This window comes from Geotrypetes seraphini, chromosome 13 (genome assembly GCF_902459505.1).
Source record: "Geotrypetes seraphini chromosome 13, aGeoSer1.1, whole genome shotgun sequence".
Taxonomy (NCBI): Eukaryota; Metazoa; Chordata; class Amphibia; order Gymnophiona; family Dermophiidae; genus Geotrypetes; species Geotrypetes seraphini.
This window is the reverse complement of record NC_047096.1, coordinates 70,902,149-70,929,054: the sequence shown is the minus strand read 5'-3', so window position 1 is coordinate 70,929,054 and position 26,906 is coordinate 70,902,149. Positions and strand designations below refer to the sequence as shown.

The window sequence follows — 26,906 nt, the reverse complement described above, 5'->3', positions numbered from 1 at the left end:
ATGTGTCAGAGAAGGCTCATGCATTTAATGAGCATTTAAAGAGCTGTAGGACCCAACAACCTCCTTCTCCCTGCCCATTTCTCACCTGGACTCTGGAGAAGGGCTCGATGACTCGGATCAGATTTTGTTCCAATAAATTGTCATACAGCTTTGCGAGATGTGTGTTAATGATAGGATCATCTCGAAGCTCTGCTCTGTAGTCTGACAGTGCCTGGAAGAAGAGAAAAGGGAGAGGGGAAAGCCCAGCCACTTCAAATTTTGATCCATAATAAGTTTCCAGGCCTTCAAACACCTCCTAATGACCATTCCCACTGGCCATTCTGCTTTGGAATCTCACAGCATGTTTCATAGAGGTAGACAGAACCCAACTTTGACAATGCAATTACCTTTTCTGCACCACAGGTTTTTTCCCTAACCCGCCAGAATTTCAGTCTACCTCCTTTGGTAAAGCTCCCAACTTCCAAGACATGTTCTTAAAGGGAGGTGCCCAACCATACTCCCTTTCAGTCCTCCTAAATTTGGGAAACAGGTAATTCACCTTTTCTAGGTCCGCCAGGGATCGGTTTTTGCTGGCCTGTGCTACACATTTTAGCGCTTCTGTCTGGAAGAAAAGAAGAGTGACCTTACATTACTGTTGCTCTGTAGAAAGTACATATCTGATGAGCTTCATGGCGAGGAGCTGCCCTCCTAGTACATGGTACAAAATAGGGATGGGTTCCAATATCTGAGCCTGGACTGTGCCGACAAACAGGAAGATGTGAACAAAAGGATTTGGAGCAGGAGACAGATGGAACCGATAGCAACTCAAATTCAAGATCTGAAACCAGAACCATGGGGTAGAGCCTCATGCTCTCCCACAAATGTACACTTTCTTTGTGCTTTTAGATCTTTGTGATCTACTATGCAGCAGCTTCAGATTGGTATTTCCATATGTGATACAAGTTTTGAATCTGCCAGATCTCTCTTGTATGTATGTTTCTCAGAATCACAGCTAGGGTTTTACCAGAACAATTTGCCTTTTATCCAATAGCAGCTACACCCTTCTATACTCAGCACACTTGGAAGGATTTTATAATCCTCTGTGTCTCACCACCTTGCACATAAACAAAATATGGAAGCATCCACAATTAAAAACTGCTTTCACCCAAAGAGGATTTAATATACCTCCATAATACAATCTGCCAACATGAACAGCAATGCTGGTTGCAGAACTTGTTTTGGTTTATAAGCTCTATAGGGAAGGGACTTTCTTATGTGCAGTTAAAGTGTTGCATTCAATAGGGGGCACTAAAGGAGTAATAGAATCAGCAGACAAAGGCTGAAAGCTATTTCCTACCTGTCTTCCAGCATACCGAAGGGCGAGTTTGCCACTCACCAATGCCTGCACATCTTCGGGGCTGAGAGAAAAGGAAGGAAAATCAACTCATTCATCTTTCAATAAATTCTCTGTTACCACCCACTCTCCTTACCAACCCTGACTGGTTTTGCAATGTACACTGCCATACTTTTCAATACAATCTACATACCATTTTGACTTTCTTGTTTTTTGAAAGGCCCACAAAGCAGATTCTGATTGTTGCCAAGACAACAGCTAGACTAATTCTGAGGGCTAAATTAGGAAGGCATTTGAGAAACTTCCTATTTGCTTCAATAGGTCTAATTTCTTGCCTGCTCTCCTAGTGCAGCTGTCCTTGCACTGAGGAACATCAACCCTTATCAGAAACACTGTGTCCCACCTACTTGTTCAGCACGATCTTGCACAGTAACATGTATTTCAAAGCAGTGATGGCTTTCGGGCTGTCAATGGAATCGTAGCCCTCAAATGCCTCATAGAAGTACGAATAGGCTGTCTTCCAGTCTTTTTCCTCTGCTGCGTGAATAATACCTGTTAAAAAATAATCCATAGAAAAATGAAAAGGCTGTCAAACTAAGAATTCAGGACAGGAACAGAATTGAACCTGACCTCTTAGAGCCCAAGAACCAGGAGTCCAGTATATGGTGTAGGTTGTAGAGGCATAGCCCTACCTGACTGCATGTCCAGAGCTGCCTGCAATTTAGGTGGGCAGTAAATGGCGTTGGCTGTAGTGCGTGCTGAAGTTAAGGCCGCCCTTGCTTTTGGCAGGTTGCTCAGGGCGTGGTACGTCTTGCTTTCTAGCAGCTGCACTTCTACCAGCAGGGCCTTGTCATCCATTTTCTTCAACTCCCGTAGCAGCTGGGAGCCTAGCAAAGAACAGCAAGGTCAGAACCCTGAGGACAAAACTCCTTCTCCTCAAGGATCTGGGAGACTGTCAGTGTAGAGTCTTCGAGTTCTCGCAGTACTATTATCAATAAAGTGAACTTTGAACTTTACACCCGTGGCTGAATTATTGACATCTCATCATCCTCACAACTCCTTTGTTGTGCCTTACACCTCTTTTAAAAGTAGAACATATTCTTCCTATATCCTATCAAGTTCCATTTAAAATACTCTTTCTTTCCAGATTTTGTCTAGTGGTCTTCCTGCCTTCTTATTTAGGGGTCCTTTTATTAAGGTGCGCTAAATGCTAAGGCGCCTATAGACTATAATGAATGACTTAGCATTTAGTGCATGTTAATAAAAGGATCCCTTAGTTTTTTAGTTCAATATTATCCTTAGAGAACCTTTCATTCTTCACATCAACATTTGCTGTCTGTTCCTTCTTTCAGGCAGCTATTTCATGATGTTCATAGAAATTCTTCTTTGAGGAAGAGGGGGAGAGAGAGAGAGGAAGAGAGCTGTTGGACCAAGGGTGCAAGGAATGGAGAGAGACCACTGTTGGACCAAGGGTACAAGGGATGAAGAGAGAGAGAGAGAGCACTGTTGGACCAAGGATGCCAGGGATAGAGAGAGAGACCACTGTTGGACCAAGGGTGCCAGGAATGGAGAGAGAACACTGTTGGACCAAGGGATGGAGAAAGAGACCACTGTTGGACCAAGGGTGCAAGGGATGAAGAGAGAAAGCTGTTGGACCAAGGGATGAAGAGAGAGAGCGAGCTGCTGGACCAAGGGTGCAAGAAATGGGGAGATAGATATTGGATATGGGGTACATGAGAAGGAGGGAGATATGCACAGGAGGTAGAGAGGGGAGATGGATCTAGATGCAGAAGGGAGTGATGATGGATAATGGGAGTGAGGGATGAGAGAGGGAGAAATGCTAGAATATGGGGGAGAAGGCAGGAGGGGAGACAGAAGGAAAAGAGACGTCAGGCTACAAGGGTGGGGAGGGGAGGAAGAGGCAGCAGATTCTGGGCTAGTAAGGTGGAGGAAGATGCTGGAAATGGTGGAACCATAGTTTAGAGTCCGGGAGGAGGAGAAGAGGGGTGGCAAGAAAATGAATGAGAAGTTAGTGATTACAGAGGGTAGAAATGTGGTAATGGAAAGTATATTAAAGATGAAAGGGAACGGAAGGTTGAATAAGGAGTGAGATGGGGAATGGGAGAGGGAAAGTGTTTTTAAAGATGGAAATTTGATAGGTAGCTAAAAGTAAAAAGGAGAAGGGTGAAAAAGAGGCAGAAGAGAGCTAAAAATGGAAGGAAAAATTATGGCTTACCTGCTCATTTTTTCCCCTTTAAACGCAGCTGAATCCAGAAACTAGTGGGTTGTGTCCATCTACCAGCAGGTGGAGAAAGAGTACGGATTGAACTCTGCCTTATTGGATGTACAGCCTCCTGGTCAACCAGTATTGCTCGTAACAAAATATTGAGAACTTCTATCCTAAAAAAATTATTTTCCAATATAGCGTAACTTTAAACCAAGAACTTGTATAACACAATCAAACCGATTACACACTCTGACCTAGAGGAAATCTGAAATGAAACTCTTCAAGCAACGAATTACTGAAAGGGTAGGATCCAGAATTTATCTGTGCATCTAAAGGAAAGAAAATGATCAGGTAAGCAATAATTTTTTCCTTCCTTAGCACTTGCAGCAGAGGAATCCAGAATCTAGTGGGATGTAGCAATGCAGTCCTTAGCTAGGGAGGGAAGACACCACTGCCCCCTCAATTACTGACACGCCAAAGGAAGCCTTGGACTATGCCACCACAACAAGAGCTGCTGCCTCTGCACCCTGAGGTTGTGGTATTGAATCCCAGTGCTGCTCCTTGTGACTCTGGGCAAGTCACTTAATCCTCCATTGCCCTAGGTACAAAATAAGTACCTGTATGTAAACCGATTTGAATGTGTAACCACAAAAAAGCAGCATACAAGTCTCATTCCATTTCCCCTTTTCCTTTTTTTTAATGCAAAAACATGCAATGAAGACCAAAATGATGCTCTACAAATTTCTTCCGAAGAAAAACACTTTGATTCTACCCAAGAAGTTGCCACCGCTCTAGTGGAATGAGCCTGAAGTGCTGTAGGCAATTGCAGACCTGCCAAAAGATATGCTAAACTAACAGCTTCCTTGATCCAACCGTAGCCTTGGAAGTAGCCGCTTCTTTATTACGACTGGCAAACAGTACAAAAAGATGATCCGTGCTTCGAAATTCGTTGGTGACTTTAAGATATCACACCTAAGCATTCTACGATGTCCAGGAACTGCAGAACATGAAATTGCGTTCCACAATTCTCCTTTCTGACGGAAGGAAGGAAAAGTGACTGACATGAAAAGCCAAGCCTACATTAGGCAGAAAGGATGGCACAGTCTTAATGGTCACCCCTGTCTTCGAGAAGTGTAGAAATGGATCTCAAACTCAGATACCCTGTGAGCAGATAAGGTGAGGAGGAAAACTGTCTTGATCCTGAGGTCTTTAATCATAGCATTAAGCAATGGTTCAAAGGGAGACTTTTGTAATGCCCTAAGCACCAGATTAAGATTTCAATCTGGGTAGGGCCTCCAAAAAGGAATATTAACTCCTCTCAAGAAACGTACCACATCTGGCTGTGAGCCCAAAGAGACTGCAAAATTTCCCCCCTATAGCTTGCAATCACTGCTACCTGGACAAACAGAGAAATTTAAGATAACCTCTTGGAAAACCCTTCCTGTAGAAAGGAGAGAATATGTACCAGGGAAGCTTGGATTGGAGAAATACCTTGTGACCACACCAGGACTCAAAAACAAGCCACACTCAGTAAGCAGAGAAATTTGAATGTTTCTACGCATGTAGTAACATAGCAATGACTTTGTTCCAGGATGTTTTCCCCCTCAATTTTGACCTTTCAATAGCCAGGCTGTAAGATCAAAATGAGAAGGATCCTCCATTGAAACAGGTCCCTGCAATAGCAGATCTCGTGTTACTGGAAGTCTGAATGGCTCGTCCATCAACAGCCTTATGAGATCCGCATACCACGGACATTGTAGCCAATCTGGTGCTACTACAACTGCCCAACCTGGATGACGAGTCATACGATACAACACTTTGCCGATCATTGGCCATGGAGGAAAAAGTTGTACAGAAGATATATCAATGGCCATGGCTGCAGCAATACATCGATGGCCTGAGGTGAACTCCCTGTGCCTGCTGTAATACCAGATCTGGATGTTACATAAATGATGTTGTCGAATATAGTATTAGAAAGGACGCCTCAGCCCCACCACTCCACCGCAAAAAATACTTTTAGATCGCGGGAAGCATAGTGTGGTGCTTCATCATTGGCTGTCTTTTCCAGTTTCAATACGAATACGTTAGTTTTATAATTAATGTAAACATTTAACGAATTACTGCAAAGATGTGCTGAGACTTGAATCGGTCCAGCGAATGGCCACTCAAATAAATTGAAGGGAGACAGCTTCAGAACAAATGCTAGGAAGTTCTTCTTCACTCAGAGGGTGGTGGACACCTGGAACGCACTTCCAGAGGAGGTGGTTGAGCAGAGTACGATTTTGGGTTTCAAAATGGGATTGGATGAGTTCCTGAAGGAAAGGGGGATTGAGGGGTATGGTTAGAGGGATAATATACAATGCCAAATGTTTTAAGAAAAAGATCACTAACAGGTGACTTGGAGGGCCGCCGCGGGAGCGGACTGCTGGGCATGATGGACCTATGGTCTGACTCGGCAGAGGCGATGCTTATGTTCATTCGGAAGCTCCTCAGCATCCCTCCTCTCCTTACACTCTGTCCCGAGAACCCCATTCATCGGGCAAGTCTCTCTTGGTGGTACCCTTCTCCTCTCTGGCCAACTCCCGACTCTGTCCCTTCTACCTTGCTGCGCCGTGTTGCCTGGAACAACCTGCCTGACTCTGTACTGTCTTTGGTCAAGGCTGAAAGGCCACTTTTTTGAAGATGTTTAGGTCCTAACCAAACCAACTTGTAAAGCACCAATTTCTGCTTGTCATTCCCTCCATGGTCCCCCACTTTATACACCTCATCATTCCCCTTCTAATTCCCTACCTGAGCAGCATATATAGATTCACCCTGTCATAGATTGTAAAGCTCTATTGGGCAAAGACTGTCTCTTGCGTGTTTAATGTACAGCTCAGTGTGTCTGGTAGTGCTATAGAAATAATAAATTATTACTGTTGTTGTCGTCTTTACTGCAAAGTGTGCCACCGAAATGAAGGGAAGGTGAATCTCTGCCCATCTCATCAGAACTCATGCTTCAGTTGGCAGAGGCAGACTGCGCATGCTCCTCCTCCCCCCGGTCTGTTGATGTACACAATTGCTGTGATATTCAACAGTACATGTTCCTGGAAGGCAAGAAGTTCATTGTTAACAGCCCACAACTCCAAGCGACTGATGGACCACTGGGCCTCTGTGGTCCAATGACCCTGGACCTGGAACTTCATGCAGTGAGCTCCCCAGCCTGCAAAGTTTGCATCTGTGGTAACCAGAATGCAGGATGGGCCTGATAGAAGCATCCCCCACAGGAGATTGGGACACCAAAGCCAACAAAGAAGAGTGCCTTGAGCTGGAGCTGTCCACCGTAATCTGCATCTGTAATTTTGAGACACTGGCGACCATCAGAATAGTAGGCATTGCTGCAGGAGCCTCATATGGAACCGAGCATAAGGAACCATGTCCAACGCTACCACCATGGACCCCAAGACCTGCATATAATCTCACACTCAAGGACAAGCAGTGTGCATGATTTTGCAAACTGCTCTTGAAGCTTGGCGTATTGTGCTTGGAGAGAAAAACCTTGCCCTTGTCTGTATTGAACTGGACTCTCAAATATTCTAGTGTCTGAGATGGAACCATGGAACTTGGGAGAAAACTGATAACCCATCCCAAGGGCTGTAGGCATGCTATTACTCTTGAGGTGACCCGCTGACTCTCCTGAGCAGAACCTGCTCGAATGAGCAAGTCATCCAGATATGGATATATTTGAATCCCCTCTTTCTTTAGGAAGGCCATCAAATCACCTTGGAGAGTATGCAGAGCTGTAGCTAGACCAAGTGGCAGTGCCCAAAATGGCAAAGCGAAGGAAGCATTCATGAAGAGGTCAAATTAGAATTTATAAGTAGGTCTCCTTGAGTTCCAAAGCTGTAAGAAACTCTCCTTGGATGGATGGCCGCAATTATGGATAGCACGGTTGCATGCGAAAACGCTTGACCCCAAGAAACTCGTTGACATTCTTTAGATCGAGTACCACTCTGAAGGAGCTCTCCTTCTTTCAAACTACAAAGTACATGGAGTAGCAAATCTTGACCACATTCCCCTGAAGGAAAGGGCCCACCAGAGAGGAATTACTGCCTCCCACTTGGTTGAGGCTTAGCAGGGAGACTCCAAGAAAAAAAAAATCTGCGATGGGAGAGGCAAACTCTAAATTTGTAATATTCTCAAATCACATCTAACATCCATTGATCTATAATGATCTTAGCCCAGTCCATAAAAAAATGGGACAACCCCCCCCCCTCCTTTGGCAGAGTGAACCCAAATACCATCATTGCAAAGGGTTTGCTGTTGAAGAATAGGAAAGCTGAGGGCTAGTCCTTTTATCCAAGCAAAAGGACTGCTTTTGACTAATGCAGCCTTGCCTGGTCTATAATGTTTGGTGTCCCAGAAGCAGAGACAAGCCTGCGAGGATCTAAAGGACTCATTCAGCTTATCCTCCGATAACTGCTGTGTTCTGAAACCACCAAAATCAATTTTTCCAAATCCTTAGTGAACAACAGCTCCCTTGGCATATGCTGCCCAGCACAAAGTCATAAGATTTGTCTAGACGTAACCACCAAACCATTTGCTTTGCCAAAGTCCTAATATGATCATATAGAGCATTTGTTTATTATTAGGATTTTTATATACCGCCTATCAAGGTTATCTAAGCGGTTTTTACAATCAGGTACTCAAGCATCTTCCCTCTCTGTCCCGGTGGGCTCACAATCTATCTAACGTACCTGGGGCTATGGAGGATTAAGTGACTTGCCCAGGGTCACAAGGAGCAGCGCGGGGTTTGAACCCACAACCCCAGGGTGCTGAGGCTGTAGATCCAACCACTGCGCCACACACTCCTCACTATTTGCTAGATACGTCTGGTTGGATTCAATATCTGGAAATTCTGGAGAGTGGAGAAGCAGATTCACCCATAGAGTCCATAAATCTGTTGCCCTAGCTACATAGGAACTACATACAGCTGCCTGTAAAGCCAGCACTAAAACCTCAAATCACATTTTCACTGAAGCTTCAAGCTTTCTATCTTGAACATTCTTGAGGTGGTCTCTTTAGTGACCATGAAACAAGCGCATCCACTCATGGTAACCAGATTCTATCCTATTCCTCCTGAGATACCAGATAAAGTCTGGCCAAAGCCTTGGCTACCCAAAGACCTGCACCAGTGTTGACCATTGCGCTGAAATTAACTCCTGCATCACCTCATTTACCTTATCCTGGAAAGGCTTGGGAGGCCTTCTAGTACTAGCCATCCTAGGATTGGCAGAAGCTGACAACTGAGAATCAGGAGAGGAGATATTAAGATCCTGGAAAGCCTTAGTAATAAAGCAGTCAATTCTTCTCTATGAAACACTCTTAACCGCCATGGTATCATTGGCCTTGCTGGGCAATATTTCCTCCTCTTCAAGATCCTCTACCAAAGCCTCTACAGAGAACTCTGCTCCTTCAACCAGGGAATGAGTAGACAAAGATGGAGACAGAGGCCACCTCAGAAGAAGAAATCAGTCGCTTGCGCTCAGCCGAAGTGTTTCCCTGCAATGACTGCGTTTAAGTCTGAGGATCAGCAGAAGCTTGCACAGGAATCATAGGAAGAACAGCTCTTGACACCAAATCCCCAAACCCCTTCAGCAAATATGCCTGATGAAGCAGCAAAATAACTCTGGAGAAAAGGTTTCTGCTGGAGAGAATGATAGAGGCTGGCTTAACCACTCCACCGGCCTTGCCAAAGAGACTGCTGCCAACGAAACTGAAGGCAGTGCTAAAAACTGCAGTTACACTATCAGAGTCCCTTTCTACAGTAGCAGAATCCTGTGCTATCAAAATGGCCACAGGAGACATAATTAAACATGGGAACTTCTCCCCTATGCAGAAAATAAGCAGATCCTCATTTGCCATCGCACTGTCACTCGCCTGTGATTCAGAACAGCCATTCGAGCACATTCCCTGTCAGTGTTTGTCGCTTTCTGCAGCACAAACACCTTTTTACCCCCTTTGCTGCCAAAGACCAGACAATTTTAAAGAAACTCATCCACGGCTCACGCTGCACTGAGAGAGGGAAGCTGAAGGGTGAAGTCCAGAATCAAGCATTACACTGCTGAACAGACCCTGTTTCCATCAGAATCAGCAGCAGGGTAATTCAGCTATTTTTAATCTGTTTGTTTTTTGTCAATGGGAAAGGAGAAAAATAAATGCACAGTGTATCCCAAACAGAGGGGGGGGGGGAAGCAGGTACATCCCCTAAAGCCGGCACTGAACAGCAAGAGCACCCCTTAACTCAACTGTCTTAGGCAGAACAGGAGCCAGTAGGAACACATCCATCCACCTGCTGGAGACAAACCGAGCTGGAGACAGAACATACTGGTTGACCAGGAGGCTGTATAACCAGTAAGGCAGAGTTCAACTCAGTATCCTATCTCCACCTGCTGGTAGTTTCTGGATTCATCTGCTGCAGGTGCTAAGGAATGATCAATATGTAAGAGGCAGGTGTAGTAAGGGCATATACAGGGGATAGGAGAAAACACAAATGGACAACAGCCACTTGAAGAATTAGCAGACAGATAAGAAAGAGAAACTGGAATCAACATAATGGCAAAATAAAATGTCCAGACAACAAAGGTAGGAAAAAACCCACATTTTATTTTGAATGTTTTAAATGGAATGAGTTCCAGAGGATGTGGTAATGAAAGATTAAGTTTCTTACCTCTGCTAATCTTCCTTCTTGTAAATCTCCTCTGGAGGCTTAACTCAAGGGATATTATATGTCTGATAGCTTCTGCTACTACTAAAACTTGATCCCTCCCCTTTGGGCTAGCTGCTCAGAGTTTCCTGTCATGCTCAGTTAGTAGAAAAGCCAGGTAGATCTATGACAACAGGAAACAGAAGAAAAGAAATAGAGGGCGCGGGAACTCTAGTTACCAGTCAATTCTGCTCAAGAAATTATTACACTAAAAACCACGGGCCAAAAAGGCCAACGGTAATCAAACATATAATGTGAACATTATAAAACTGCAAAACATAGGAAATTTATGGAACACAGACACAGCCTGAAGATCAAAAGAGGCACCCCCCTCCCCGGGAACCTCACCAACCCTTATACCTGACAAAGGGGAATATGGATGTAATTCTTAGAGAGGCTGGTCAAAGACAGAAATCCAGCTTACCAGTTACTGAAGAGGCGATCTGCGAATCGGACAAAACAGAGGAGATTTACAAGAAAGAAGATTAGCAGAGGTAAGAAAACTAAATCTTTCATTCTTGTACAATCCCTCTGGAGGCTGAACTCGAGGGACTTATCAAAGCCATCCCAAATCTCAGGGGGGGCCTGATGAGCCTGCCACGAGGACAGAAGCGCCAAAGGCCATATCATCCTTAGCCGCCACATTAAGCCGGTAAAACCTGGAAAAAGAATGAAGGGAAGCCCACATGGCCGCCCGACAAATCTCCTCAGACGAGACTGTATGAGATTCAGCCCATGAGGAAGCCATTCTTCTGGTAGAGCGAGACTTCACCCCAAGGGGAGGCTTCTTCCCCAACACAACATAGGCCGTGGAAACGGTCGCACGTATCCAATGCAAAATGGTAGCCTTGGAAGCAGCCGAACCCTGACATGCGGGGCCCGCCAGGACAAACAGATGGTCCGACACATAGAAGACGTTAGGGCCTCTAGGTATCTCAAAGGAGACACCGTATATCTAGAGACCGCAAAACACGGTCCTGAGACTTGGAACCTGAAGGAACAAAGGCTTTCCACATCCTGGTTGATGTGGAAAGTGGAAACCACTTTCGGAAGAAAAGAAGGCACAGTCTTCAAAATCACCGCAGACTCCGTGATGCGAAGAAAAGGATCTCTGCACGACAAAGCCTGAAGCTCGGACACTCGCCATGCCAATGTGACCGCCACCAGGAAGATGGTCTTAATGGTAAGATCTTTCAGAGAGATCCCATCCAGGGGTTCATTGGGCAGATGGGTCAGGGAGCGTAGGACCTAATTCAGGTCCCATTATAGGCAAGGCAGTCACAAGGGAGGCCTTAGCCTCCCTGCCTCCCTCAAGAACCGGACATCTGGGAGAGAAGCCAGAGAACCCCTGAACGAAGAGGGACCTAAACAAGAGAGTCCCACAATCTGAATACGTAGAGAAGAGACCACCAGACCCTACCTGAGGCCAGCCTGCAGGAAGTCCAGAACATGAGCCACCGACTGTACCAAAGAGCCCACCTGAACCCCCGCACACCAAGTCTGAAACCACCTCCAGGCTTTCGCGTAGACCGATAGTCTATTTCCGCTTGCTCTGCAGGAGCATGGCGATAACTGCAGAGGAATAACCCCTGGCCATCAAGGCTGCCCGCTCAAGCGCCAGGCCATAAGACCAAAGCAGTCTGTATCTTGAAGTGCAATTGGCTTCTGTGTGAGCAACCTCCAATGGCAAGGAAGACGCAGACCCGTCCCCGAGGACAACCTCACAAGATCTGTGTACCAAGGTCTCCTGGGCTAGTCCAGAGCCACAAGGATCACCGGACCCCTGTGAGAGGACACCCGGCGCTGCACTCACCCTATCATAGGCCACAGGGGAAAGACATACAGAAGTTCCCATTCGGGCTAAGATTGAACCAGAGTGTCGAGTCCCTCATTGCTGACCTCCCTCGCGTCAGAAGGGATAACTGAAGAGGATGTAGGTGAGCTCTCACCCATGGAATCACATCTATGGTTGCTACCATGATACCCAACACCTGCAGATACTGCCTGGTCGTCGGTGCTGGGACCGGAAACGTATCCCGAATCACACTTCTGAGTTTGAGGTTTCTGGAATCTGGAAGAAATACCCGGTCCATTCCTGTGGAACCGGACTCCCAGGTACTCCAAGTCCTGGGTCAGCTCGAGACTACTCTTCTTCAGATTGATCACCCATCCGAGACTTTTCAGCAGACACACCACTTGGCAAACTGCCAAGCGGCCCTGCACCGTCAAGGGAGCTTTGATCAGCCAGTCATCGGCATACCTAGCGATGTCAGATGGGCCGCCGCCATCATCATGACCTTGGTGAAAGATCTGGGCCAAAATCAAAAGGTAGAGCCGCGAACTGGAAATGCATCCCGAGAACATGAAACCTCAGGAACCTCCTATGATCTGGAAATAGCGGGATGTGGAGATACGCTTCCGTGAGATCCAAGGAATCCAAAAACTTCCCGGGAACCACTGCCACTAAAACAGAACGCACTGTTTCCATCTGGAAATGCGGAACTCGCAGGAATGTGTTCACTGGTTGTACGTTCAGAATTGGTCAGCAATCTTCGAAGACTTTATTTGCACGATGAAGTAAATCGAGTATCTGCCAGAGTCCAAGTTGTCCCTTGGGACCAGCTCTGTGGCCACCAGATCCAGTAACCGGCGCACCATAGTGCAAACCTTTCTTGCCCTGTCCGGATTTCCCTCGGGAGAGGACAGGAAGAAGTCCGCTGGTGGCCGGTAAAACTACAGTCGAAGACCGTCCCAAGTCCAAGGTTATCTTTAACCATTCTGGAAGAATGGCCTCATCAGAGATCTGGCGTCAGAATGTTTTCTTGAGAGGGACAGAAGGTCGAGAGGAGGCAGACTGTTGGCGTGCTGCACCTCCAAAGCCAGGTCTGGAGGACGCACCGAAAAGCTGTGCCACCGCAGGCGTTCTGACGTTCTATGAGGTTGTCCTGAAGGGACAAAAATTTGGCCATCCCATTCTTCCTAGTCGGGCGAGGTCTAGAGCCAGGAAGCACCTTAGGCTTACGGTCCTGCACACTTACCACAAGTTCATCCAAACAAGAGCGAACCTTTAAAAGGTAACTTGCTCAGCGTAGGCTTAGATGAAGCATCACCTGACCACTGGCGAATCCATAACATTCTCCTTGCAGAATAAGCTCCCAGCTTAACAAAAATCTTTTCAAGATATCATAGAGTACGTCTGCCAAATAATTCACCCCAGAAACCAGGAAGGACAACCTTCTCAGGATCCTAACGGAGTTTGGTATGACACGGCCAGGCCACAAAGGAAGTGGCCGTCGCAGTTCGCACTCCCGTTGCAGCGAATTCAAAAAGACGCTTCATGACAAAATCCAGTCTTCTGTCCTGAACATCCTTCAGGACAACCCCTCCATCCGAGGGCAAAGAGGTACGTTTAGAGACCTGAGCCACTGCCGAATCCACTCTCAGCAGGACTAAGCACTTAGAAAATTCTGATGCCATGAGATACAATTTAGCTATGGTGCTAGCGCACTTCAGGGGACCCTCCGGGGCCTCCCAAACCTCCAAGAGCATTTCCACCAAGTCCACGTGATCCAGAAATGAAGCGGAACGTGTGGGCTTAGAACTCATGAAGGAACACTCTGCCTGAACCGCTGAGTCTGAATCAAGTCTCAATGTCTGCAGGGACTCAGACTAGATCAGGAAGGCGGCTGGACTTAAAGAGCTTGCGCATCGTCTGATCCTCTGCCAGAACGCAGAAATCAGTGTTCTGGGAATCTCCGAGATCCGCTAAGCTAGCTACATCAGCGGACCCCGCCGAAAATCCGTGCGACAGCAACGGCATAAAAACTGATGAAGGCAATAGTGGGGAGCTGCTGCTGGCATTCAGGTGGACCAGCAAGGGAGCAAATGGACATGCTGGAATCCAAAGGCTGAACAGACAACCGCACCGGAGTCTGAGAGCGAGATACAGGCATAGCCCTCATTCTCATGAAAGCCTGATACATCATATCCACAAATCTGGCTGAATTTAGTCCCTGGCAGCTAGAGCCGATTTACGGTACTCAGATTTGGAATGTTCAGAAAACTTATGAGAATTTTTCCCTGGAACTACACTTGCGTTTCGTGAACGCGCCCTCCTCACCCAATTTTGGCATCTCCTACGGAATCGGATGAAAGCAGGGCCCCTCTGGAGGACAGTGTGGAATCCACGCACGGTTCATGCCCCTTATGGGCCGCGGCGCACAAAATTCATGGTTGCGAATCCGCAAGCCATCTGCCGCATTTACAGCATGAATCCATGCCATTCTGAACTGAGGTGGCCATCTGTGAAGTTTGGAGCAAAAACGAAGCTTCTAAGTCCCAAAAATATAGTTTTAAAAACTTTAAAGAAAATCCAAGATGGCCACCACGGGTGCTGATTTTGCATTAAAAATGCCCAGGAAAAAACAGGAAATCGCAAAAAAATGGCGATTTTAGGATTTTACAGGTGTGTGTGTGGGGGGGGGGGGGGGGGACACGACCAGGGAATGCAGGGAAACCACCCAAAACCCCGATTTCAGCACCCCAAAAAAATCAGCAAACTCTGTGATTCAGACACCACAGAGAGCTGTGCTGCAATGAAAGTCTATGGCAGCCTGCAATACACAGTACAACCAAGGAGATCAGTACCTCAGGAGCTGATTAAACTGGATTTTTCAGGTCTTCTGACCGCCTCACCTTCTCTGTCACCAAAGATCACGACCACTAGGACCCCTAAGGGAAATTAGGGAAGACACGTAGTCCAGTTCCGATCCTGATGTACCTCCACGGAACTGCAGCAGCCTGCGTTCTACCCCATTGCGGACGAACCAGGGGAGAGATGGCTCCCAATCCCGGAGACCTGATCCAATCTGCAGGCTGTTTAGAGGGCTTACTGCAGTTTAAGCTCACAGAGCACCCTTCAGAAGCAGACAATATTTAAAATGTCTGCAATCTCCCGCTGAAGAATCACTCGCACAGAGTTGACCTGCAGCACGTGGGCAAACCCACAAAATAAATTAAAAAAGATTAGAAATTGAAAACAAATCACGAGCAGAAGAGACTGATTTCAACCATGTAGAGAAGCTGCAGTTACAAAACTGAGCATGACAGGAAACTCCCAGGCAAGAAGCCCAAAGGGGAGGGATCAAGTTTTAGTAGCCCTGCAGCAGAAGCTACCAGATATACAAGATCTCTCAAGTTCAGCCTAAAGAGGGATTGTACAAGAACAGTGGTTAGTGTAGCTGGATTTAAACAAGGTTTGGACAAGTCCAAGTCTGCTGGCCCTGGAATTGGTACCATGGAACGTTACTACTATTTGGGTTTTTGCCAGGTACTTGTGATAGACTACTATGGAAACAGGATACTGCGCTAGATGGACCATTGGTCTGACCCAATATGGCAATTTTTATATAGAATATATTAGCTTTGGGAAATGTGCATACCAAATGTCTTTATATTGTGTTCAGTATAAAAGGAAATGTTTTTATGTCTCCAGTGATGTTGTGCATGCTAGGTTTAACTTCTTGGGATTTCCAGTTCAATGTTTGTCTAAATATTTTTATTTCTAATTTATGTTCCCTTGTTCTGTATTTGGTGAGACTCTATTGCTGTGATAGTAATGGTAGGTGGGGAAGTCACAGGTAAGGCAGGGAGGATGGGAGCCCTCTGTTATTTTCTGACTTGAGCCCTAGCAAGTCTAAAAAAGATCCTTACCCTTGCTGGTAGGGATTGCTAAACATCTTCAGCTGAGGACCTTCTCCACAGACAGCCAGAACTCCCTTTTACCAAGTCCTGCAGTTTGTGACAGTATCCTTGAGCTACTGACAACTAAGCATGTGTGGGATGCCAGCATCAGTGGCTTAGGGATGTTGCTGCTGTCTGCCAAATTTGGTAAAAGGAAGTTCTAGTCACCTTCAGAGGGCATCTTCAGCTGACAGAGCTTGGGAAATCTTCATTAGCCAATGTATTTATAGTTTGAGTTGGTGGTAGGGCATGGCAGAGTAAACTTTACTGACTATACACTGTCTGGAGTGTTCTCTCTCTCTCCTTTTTTTTAGCTCTCTGGAAAGACAGACTGATTCCAGAAGCAGAAGGCACCAGACTGATTCCAAGGCAGAAAGGAGAGTTTCAATTACCGCCTCACACTTGGCTAAAGCTGAGCAGGGAGACTTCAAGAAAATAATCTGCAATGGGAAAGGCAGGCTTCGGGACCACTAGACACTTCTACAAGAAAGATTACCGAGGTAAGAACCTAATCTTTTTTTTCTAATTTAATGTCTCTAGTGGTCCTAAACCATAGGGACATAAAGCAGTCCTCAGAATCCAAGACGGGTCCACTGAGTCTGCCTTCAGGATAAAGGTCCCGAAAGCGGCATCTTTCTTGGCTGCTACATCCACCTTCTAGAACCTGGTGAAGGTATGGAGATAGATTGTTTAGCTGTTCTACAGATTGTCTCAGGTGAGGCAGCCCTATTCTCTGCCCAAGAGGCAGCAATTCCTCTGGTGGAGTGAGCTTTCAATGCAATCGATTGGGTTTCAATGCAATGACACGTTTGAAATCGATTGGGTTTCAATGCAATGACACGTTTGGGTCAGGCCTACCAAAAATTGGCTGTTTAGCTATGCCACTGGTGGTAAGACAACGGCCTTGCAAAAAGCTGGTTCAGAGTGTCGGCAGTAGTTTTGTTTCCTCTATCAATGTCAGTGTCTACCTTTCTGTCAGTACCTGAGCTAACCACTGCGCAGGCACTGACAGGAAGGTTGACATTTATTAATTAGCTGTGGATTACTGCTGCTTTACTGGAAGTAATGGATCAATACTGCCACCTAGTGCATAACAACTGTCTTCTGAAAACCCATTAACTTGCCATCTATTTCTCCTTTCAGACTATCATTAGAATACTTATATTTTTGGATACCTTCACCATTAGTTCTTTATGGCCTGATCTGAGGAAAGAAGTGTTAGCTAGTCAAAAGAAAGATTAGGTTAATACTTGATACTCTTTCTTGTAGACATGTCTAGTGGTCCTGAACCATAGGGTCTTGTATCTGAACCCACAAGTTGCTTGCAGAAAACTGTCAATCATGTTTTCAATTCCACCTCCTGTCAGGGAGCTGCTCCTGCCCCCTCAGTTCGTACAAAAGCAATAATAAGAACATAAGAATTGCTGTTTCTGGGTCAGACCAGTAGTCCATCGTGCCCAGCAGTCTGCTCACGCGGCGGCCCTTACCTGCATACGTTCTGGTTCAGAAGGAACTTGTCTAACTTTGTCTTAAATCCCTGGAGGGTGTTTTCCCCTATAACAGCCTCCGGAAAAGCATTCCAGTTTTCTACCACTCTCTGGGTGAAGAAGAACTTCTTTACGTTTGTACGGAATCTATCCCCTTTAAACTTTAGAGAGTGCCCTCTCGTTCTCTCTACTTTGGAGAGGGTGAACAACCTATCTACCAAGTCTATTCCCTTCATTATCTTGAATGTTTTGATCATGTCCCCCTTAGTCTCCTCTTTTCAAGGGAGAAGAGGCCCAGTTTCTCTAATCTCTCACTGTACGGCAACTCCTCCAGCCCCTTAATCATTTTAGTTGCTCTTCTCTGGATCCTTTCGAGTAGTAGTGTCCTTCTTCGTGTACAGCGACCAGTGCTGGATGCAGTATTCCAGGTGAGAGTGTACCATGGCCTGATACAGCTGCATAATAACCTTCTCCGATCTTTTCGTGATCCCCTTCTTAATCATTCCTAGCATTTTGCCGCCGCCGCACATTGCACGGACAGCTTCATTGATTTGTCGACCAATACTCCTAAGTCTCTTTCCTGGGGGGTTTCTTCAAGTACTGCACCGGACATCCTGTATTCGTGTATAAGATTTTTGTTACTGATATGCATCACCTTACACTTATCCATGTTAAACCTCATTTGCCATGTTGCGGCCCATTTCTCGAGTGTGCTTATGTCCCGTTGTAGGTCTTCGCAATCCTCCTGCGTCTTCACTACTCTGAATAACTTTGTATTGTCTGCAAATTTAATCACTTCGCTCGTTGCACCAATTTCCAGGTAGTTTATAAATATGTTGAAGAGCAAGGGCCCGAGCACTGAACCCTGCGGCACTCCACTTGTGACACTTTTCCAGTCTGAGTATTGTCCATTTACCACCACTCTCTGTTTCCTATCTGCCAACCAATTTTTAATCCACTTGAGTATTTCACCCTCAAATCCATGGCTTGTAATTTTTCAAAGTAGTCGTTCATGCAGGACCCTGTCGAACGCCTTCTGAAAATCCAGATATACAATGTCAACCGGGTCAGCCTTGTCTATCTGCCTGTTAAATCCCTCAAAGAAGTGCAGCAAGTTCATCAGGCAAGATCTTCCTTTGCTGAAGCTGTGCTGGCTGGTCCTCATCAGATTGTGTCCGTCAAGGTGGTCAATGATGCGTCCTTTATCAGCGCCTCTACCATCTTTCCTGGCACCGAGGTCAGACTCACCAGTTTGTAGTTTCCTGGATCTCCTCGCAAACTTTTCTTGAAGATCGGCATAACATTCGCCACTTTCCAGTCTTCCGGAATCCTTCCCGATTTGAAGCAGTTCAGTTTTAACCCCTTTCAGTTCCTTGATTACCCTCGAATGGATGACATCCGGTCCCGGGGATTTTTCATTTTTAAGCCTATCAATCTGCCTGCATACCTCTTCTAGACTGACTGTCAACCCTGTCAGTTTCCCGTCTTCGTTTCCTGCGTATAGCCTGTCAGCTTCCGTTATGTTGTGTATATCCTCTTCGGTAAATACAGACGCAAAAAATGTGTTCAGTTTGTCGGCGATGGCATTGTCCTCCATTAGCACTCCCTTTATTCCATAGTCATCCAACTTTGCGGGTCATTTCCCCTTAATATATTGAAAGAGGGAAACGGGAAGGAATCCCCAACAGTATGATTCTTTTCTGCTCTGTAACAAACATTACCATTGAACATTCAAACAGCAGTTATAAAACCAGATTCAAAAACATGTGCAACCAGCACTAAGTTTATATAGAACTCATAGCTACTTGCATGTCTAACTATCTAGCAGAGACTTGAAGCTGACTATACACTGTCTGGAGTGTTCTCTCTCTCTCTCCTTTTTTTTAGCTCTCTGGAAAGACAGACTGATTCCAGAAGCAGAAGGCACCAGACTGATTCCAAGGCAAAAAGGAGAGTTTCAATTACCGCCTCACACTTGGCTAAAGCTGAGCAGGGAGACTTCAAGAAAATAATCTGCAATGGGAAAGGCAGGCTTCGGGACCACTAGACACTTCTACAAGAAAGATTACCGAGGTAAGAACCTAATCTTTTTTTCTAATTTAATGTCTCTAGTGGTCCTAAACCATAGAGACATAAAGCAGTCCTCAGAATCCAAGACGGGTCCACTGAGTCTGCCTTCAGGATAAAGGTCCCGAAAGCGGCATCTTTCTTGGCTGCTACATCCACCTTCTAGAACCTGGTGAAGGTATGGAGGTAGATTGTTTAGCTGTTCTACAGATTGTCTCAGGTGAGGCAGCCCTATTCTCTGCCCAAGAGGCAGCAATTCCTCTGGTGGAGTGAGCTTTCAATGCAATCGATGACTGCTTACCACAGCTCACATATGTGGAGGAAATGGCATCTGGAAATCAAGGCTTTAGACGCAGGCCTCCCTTTCTTCGCATGACTGGTCAACACATGAAACTCATTTTAACTTCAAGGTACTGGAGAACATGCTAAACATCCAGCAAATGCAACGTTCTGTCCTTTTTCTTAGACCCCGTAGGAGAGAAAGCGGGCAGACGGACTTCCTGATTAACGTGGAAGGCTGAAAAAATCTTCGGTAAGGAGATCTTTGCTTTTATAATCTTATAATCCCTGCAGGAAAGAGCTTGCAACTTGGAAACTCATCCTGCATACTTTACATAAGCAATGCCTCCGCTGGGTCAGACCCGAGGTCCATCGTGCCCAGCAGTCTGTGCACACGGCGGCCCAACAGGTCCAGGACCTGTGCAGTAATCCTCTATCTATACCCCTCTATTCCCTTTTCCAGCAGGAAGTTGTCCAATCCTTTCTTAAACCCCAGTACCATGCTCTACCCTATTACGTCCTCTAGAAGCGCATTCCAGGTGTCCACCACACGTTGGGTAAAGAAGAACTTCCTGGCATTTGTTTTGAATCTGTCCCCTTTCAACTTTTCCGAATGCTCTCTTGTTCTTTTATTCTTTGAAAGTTTGAAGAATTGGTCCTTCTCTACTCTCTCTATGCCCTTCATGATCTTGTAAGTTTCTATCATATTCCCTCTAAGTCTCCTCTTCTCCAGGGAAAAAGAGACCCAGTTTCTCCAATCTCTCAGCGTATGAAAGGTTTTCCATCCCTTTTATCAGATGCATTGCTCTCCTCTGAACCCTTTCGAGTAACGCCATATCCTTCTTAAGGTATGGCGACCAATATTGGACGCAGTACTCCAGATGCGGACGCACCATCGCCCGATACAACGGCAGGATAACTTATTTCGTTCTGGTTGTAATACCCTTCTTGATTATGCCTAGCATTCTATTTGCCTTCTTAGTGGCCGCTGCGCACTGTGCCGTCGGCTTCATTGTCATGTCCATTACCCCCAAGTCCCTTTCTTGGGTACTCTCATTCAAGAACATCCCTCCCATCGTATAGTTGTATCTCGGGTTTCTGCTTCCCACATGTAATACTTTACATTTTTCAACGTTGAACTTCATCTGCCATCTCGTCGCCCATTCCCCTAGTTTGTTCAAGTCCCTCTGCAATTCTTCACAGTCCTCCTTAGTCCAAGCTCCACTAAATAGTTTGGTGTCGTCCACAAATTTTATTATCTCACACTTCGTCCCTGTTTCTAGATCATTTATGAATATATTAAATAGCAGATGTAATACTGTCTTGACAATAAGATCCAGAAGGGAACCCTTCTGCAGGGGCTCATATGAAGATTTGCTGAGATCCTGCAATATAAAATTCCAGGAAGGGAAAGGGGAGGAACGAACTGAAGGGTGCAACCAAGAGCCCCTTTAATGAACCGGGCAACCTCTGGGTGAGAGGCCAGGGAGCCTCTGTCCCCCTGCACCTGGAAAACAGGAGAGGCATGCTATCTGTACTTTTAGTGAACTGACCAACAGGCCCTTCTGAAGTTCCTCCTGAAAAAAAAAATCTATGGAGAGGGTAGTCATCTACAGCCACTACCACATGCTGCTCTTTACTACCGGCAACTATGGAAGCGGTAGCTGAAGCGAGTCCATCTGAGTAAACTGGCGAGAGAGGAGTGTGCCTTGGAGAGGTCACGTGTGCTCTCGTCCAAGTGACCACCTCTATGGCTGCCACCATCAATCCCAAGACTTGCAGGTAATGCCATGCAGTAGGAGATGGCCTGTGGAGCAGATCTGATATTTGCTTCTAGAGCTTCAATCTGTGTGGTTCTCGAAGAAAAACCTGGCCCAAAGCAGTGTCGAGGAAGACTCCAGGTACTCCAGATGCTGAATCGGCTCCCGCTAGCTCTTCTTGAAGTAGACGAGCCATCCCAAGTCTTGGAGGAGTTGTACCACTCTCAAAACTGCTTGGTTCATCTTCCTCCTTGGAAAAAGCACTGATGAGCCAATCAATTAAGTACAGGTGCACTTGGATCCCAGCCTTGCGAAGATGCATTGCTAGACCTTGGTAAAGATGCAAGGTGGCATTGCTAGACCGAAGGGGAGAACAGAGAACTGGAAATGCTGCTCCAGTACATGGAACCGCCAAGTACTTCTTGAGGGCTGGTTAAATGGGAATGTGAAGGTAGGCTTCCGTCAAGTCTAGGGAAGTGAGAAATTCCTCTAGTGCCACCGATGGAACAGTTTCTATGCAGAAGTGTGGCACCTTCAGAGCTGCACTGACGGCTTGGTTTGATTTATTTATAGCCTGTCCTTATCCAGGGCGGGTTACAAACTTACATACAAAAATAAAAAATTACATACAAGATCGACAATAAATACATCCACAAAACAGAGCAAAAATGCAAACAATAAAATACATAGTCTACCAGCACCCTTACCTATCTAGAATTGAGGTCTAGAATTGGTCTCCAGTCTTCTTTCTTTGGCATGATAAAGTATAAGGCGCATCTGCCCAAGCCTGATTCAGTGTCTGGGACTAGCTATAGGGCATGAAGGTCCAGTATCCTTTGAACCGTTGTCCTGACTCTGAGGGCTCAATTGGTCGGCCAGTCAGAGAATCTACAAAGTAGTCTGGAAGGGGAGGGGGTACTGAATTCGATTTTGTAACTGAACAATTTCCAAGACCTAACGGTCTGAACCAATCTGAGCCCAGAGTGACTAGAAAGCTGACAGCCTGCCTCCTATCTGTGGGAGCTCGGCCTCTATCCTGACGTTATTATGATTTCTTAGAGGCTGGGGAGAAGTTAGAGCCTGAGGCCTGCTGTTTCCTGCCTCCACTGGACCTCTAACATGATCCCAGAAAGGACTGCTGCGTTGCTTGGCTTGCTGCAGAAGAACGAATCTTTGAGAACCACGAAAATGACCCCTTTCCAGATTCTAAGCCATCAGGGGTCTGCTGTCTGGTAAGGCCTTGGGGGCAACGGTCTGCAACACTCGCCATCAGGTCATCTGCACTCTTGCCAAATAGCATCGCTCCCTTAAAGGAGAGCCTGCTCAGCGTGGCTTTAGAGACAGAATCTCCTGCCCATTTTCTGATCCAGGGCAACCAGCCGAGCGGAGATCACATCTACTATATAATTCACCCCAGCTAGGAGCATTTGGGGGATCCTTGTTGTCCTCCGGGACTACTGTTAGAGACAGTCATGTGTGGCAAGCATGTGCCACAAAGTAAGTTGCAGTTGCAACTTTAATCCCTAAAGCTAAAGCTTCAAATTGCCTGTTGAGAAGCAAGTCTACTTTACGGTCCTGCAAATCCTTTATCACCACATCACCTTCACTAGGCAGGGGGAGGTGTGTTTGGTGATCTGCACCACCAGTGAATCCACCTTCAGCTGAACAAATATCTGCTGGAAATCCAAAGCCATTGGATAAAGCTTGGCCATAGCCTTAGCCACCCACAAAGACCCCTCCGGAGACTGCCAGTGGTCTGTGACCAACTTAGAAATGTCTGGATGTGAGGGAAAGCACACTGACTGAGCAACAGAGCTGCTCATAACTGATTGTCACAGAGTCGAAGGAGCTAGAGGAACTTCCAGCTTCAGTTCTCTTAGCACAGCGGAAATAATGCCTGAAAGTGCAGAGGCTTTGAAAAGCTGGTGCACTGTGGGGTCATCCCCCGGGTCCAGGGTCACTGCCACTTCTGGACAGCCGTTTTCCAGCATCGAACCAGACTCGTCCCAGAATAGTGGCATGGAATTTAGACTTTTCATCCTTCCAGTCTACGTCAGACTGAACCTCCTTGACTGGCTGGGACACGCTTGCTGAGGGGAGCTCCCCTGCACCACTGCCTCTGGTGAACTGCAAGCAGACGCTGAGGACCCTTGGCAGTTCAAATAGGCATTTCAAATTAGGTTCAGAAAATCCAGGGTGAAGCCTTGTACTGGGGGGTCTTGAAGACCCCAGCAGGGATCCCCCGCTGGTCCTCCTAGGCTTTGCGGCCCCCATACATCTGCGCTTGGCAATGCACCTTCAGAGGGCTCTAGAAAGAGTCTCATTCCATGAGAACTCACCTTCTGCAGATCTCCAACCCTGGGGGACTTGAAGGAGGCTGAGCCTGAGGCTCCCGACCTCTCTGTGCGCTCCGCTGCATGCGGGACATGGATGATCCTCAGTCAGCCATCCATCACAAATATGGCATTATAAAGGGGTAAAAAGGTCTGAGGGGTCCATCCCTGTTGATTTTATGCAAAATCAAGGGGTTTTGAGGCAGATGAAGGCTTTAGAAAAAAAGATAGTTTAAAATCCAAGATGACCACTGCCTGGAAAATTGTGCCAAGAATGGCCTATGGAGACCTCCCTGATGGACAAAACACAGAGAAAGGGGTTTTAGAGGAGGGGAACTTAGGCTCTGGATGCAGAAATCTACAAAATTGAAGACCCCCGCCTCCCCAATTTTCCCCATAGCCTATAATAGCCTTACTGACTGTGCCTTGTGGTGCCTGCCTACTTCAGCATTGGAACACGGAACAAATGGAGAATAAATCTGCCTCACAGATTCACTGGGCAAACCTGATCTTCAGACTGCCAGTCGTACTGAGTCTTAACTCCTAAAAAATTCATCAAAATGGGGAGTGGGGCAGGACCATAAAGCAGACTCATTTTAATCTCAGCCAAGCAAAAAAGGAGCCCAAACAGCCTGTGCTCAAGCTCCTTACTAAATCAGGGATTTGAACAGCTATGAAGGGGACGGTTAGCAGGCTGGTTAGCTAGGTGTCCCTGAGGGGCTGATCCTGCTAGCAGAAGACTTCCATGGGAGCGAGTCTGCGTCTTCTCCCATGCAAATGTCCCAACAAGTGGACACCGAGTCTCATAACAAACACTGAGAAAAAATATCTGAAAATAATAAAACCACAGAGAAGATCAGAAACTTCTGAGCAACTTGCTTGCAGAAAACAAACTGAGGGGGCAGGAGCAGCTCCCTGGGAATGAAGTGGAGTTGAAAACATGATTGACAGTTTCCTGCAAGCAACTTGTGGATTCAAATGAAGACCCTACAGCTCAGGACTACTAAACACATTGCACTAGAAAAATGTATTAAGTTAGCCCAATAAAAAAGCCATCACCTTATATTTTTAGAAGTTTTTTCCTTAATCTTTATTTTGGTAAATTCAAATGGACTGACACAGCAAACAAAAGTGTTTTACCTAGTGTTTAACTCACCAAGCTGTAGTGCTTCCTGGTATCTCTTTGTGTCAAAGTATAAAGACACCAACCTTGCCTAGGGAACAGAGAAATAGGAACAGAATTAAAACCTACCATATATACTCAAATATAAAAAGAAGGAAAAAAGGTTGACTCGAATATTAAGTACTGGTGCAAGGTAGAAGTGACCCCTTCTCCCTTCCCTGGTGTCCTGTCCGCAGCCAAACAGCCAGCCAATCCGCCCCATTCCCGGAATGGCCCCCGTTCCCAGACCCACCATGGGCCTTCAATACTGCCCTGGTGATCTAGTGGAGTGGGAAACCGAAGCTGCCTTCAATCCCTCCTCACCCCCTCCCCTGGTGACTTTGTGGAACTAGTCTGCCCCTTCCCTTCCCTCCTGGTCCCCCTGCAGGCCTACCTTAGGTCCTTGGTGGTCCAGCGGTGAGGTGGGGCAGGAGAGATTCCTTTATGCTCCTGCCTGGCAGTCTCTGTAGTGAAAAAATGAGTGGTGCGAGATCTCGTAGCAAACTTCGCAGTTTGCCACAAGATCTTGCGGCAGTCATTTTTTCACTTCGGAGACTGCTGGGCAGGAGCATAAAGGGATAACAGCTCCAGCTCCCCACACCACCAGGGTAGTACTGGAGGCCCGTGGTGGGTGCAGGATGGGGTTAGCGCAAATATCAACCATGACCCCCATTTTTGGGCCCAAAAATCTTGATTTATATTCCAGTATATAAGGTAATTTGATATCAAACTTGGGGAGGATTAGCCACTTGAGTAGCAGATCCTGCATAAGACAAAGTGCAAGTGCGTTTCTGTCGAACAAGCCACATTATACTTGCAAAGACTTGAATTTTAGGTTCTTGGGTTAATAATATACTAGCATTACATTACAGTTCCTTTTGTATTCCGCATTTATGAGGACCGATGCAAGGTGTAGAAGTAGAAGGGACGATGGGAAGCAGTGATCACAATATGATCCGCTTCAACTTGGACAGAGAGGCAAAACATTGATCCAGAAAGACAGCCACGGCACTGAATTTCTGAAAAGGGAATTACGAAGGTATGAGACTCATGGTGGGGAAGAAGATTAAGAAGAGGATAAGCACTGTAAATACGCAAGAGCAAGCATGGTCCCTTTTTAAGGACACAGTCACCGAGGCACAAAATCTATATATATCGCGTATCAACAAGGGATCCAAGAGGAAAAAGAACACGGAACCGGCGTGGCTCACTGTAGCGGTGAAGGAAGCGATCAGAGGCAAGTAGACTTCGTTTAAGGAATGGAAAAGGTCAAAAACGGACGAAAACTGGAAAAAGCACAAACATCAAAGCAGCTGCCATAAGGCGGTAAGAGGGGCCAAAAGAGACTACGAGGAAAAATATAGCCAGGAGGCAAAAAACTTCAAGCCGTTCTTTCGATATATTAAGGGGAAACGACCCGCAAAGGAAGCGGTGGGGCCGTTAGATGACTCTGGAATAAAGGGAGTGCTAAAGGAGGACAAAGCCATCACCGACAAACTTTTTTGCGTCTGTATTTATCCAAGAGGACATACACAACATACCGGAAGCCGACAGGCTATACACAGGAAATGAAGGCGGGAAACTGACAGGGTTGACGGTCAGTCTAGAAGAGGTATGCAGGCAGATTGATAGGCTTAAAAACGAAAAATCCCCGGGGGTAATCAAGGAACTGAAAGGGGCTTTAGCTGAACTGCTTCAACTAATAGCCAATCTGTTTATCAAATCGGGAAGGATTCCGGATGACTGGAAAGTGGCAAATGTTATGCCGATC

General features: G+C 46.2%; 1 protein-coding gene across 2 annotated transcripts in view; it reads right to left on the bottom strand.

The window, feature by feature from the left end:
* Positions 1-26,906, bottom strand: part of PSMD11 (proteasome 26S subunit, non-ATPase 11) — a 73,347-nt gene that overhangs the window by 23,086 nt on the left and 23,355 nt on the right. For both annotated transcript variants that reach the window (XM_033918222.1, XM_033918221.1), the window contains exons 5-10: positions 25,130-25,187; positions 2,026-2,220; positions 1,741-1,885; positions 1,337-1,397; positions 539-601; positions 86-211 (exon numbers count right to left, since the gene is read on the bottom strand). In XM_033918222.1, the coding sequence (XP_033774113.1) occupies positions 86-211; positions 539-601; positions 1,337-1,397; positions 1,741-1,885; positions 2,026-2,220; positions 25,130-25,187 (648 nt within the window). The remainder of the gene's footprint in view (positions 1-85; positions 212-538; positions 602-1,336; positions 1,398-1,740; positions 1,886-2,025; positions 2,221-25,129; positions 25,188-26,906) is intronic.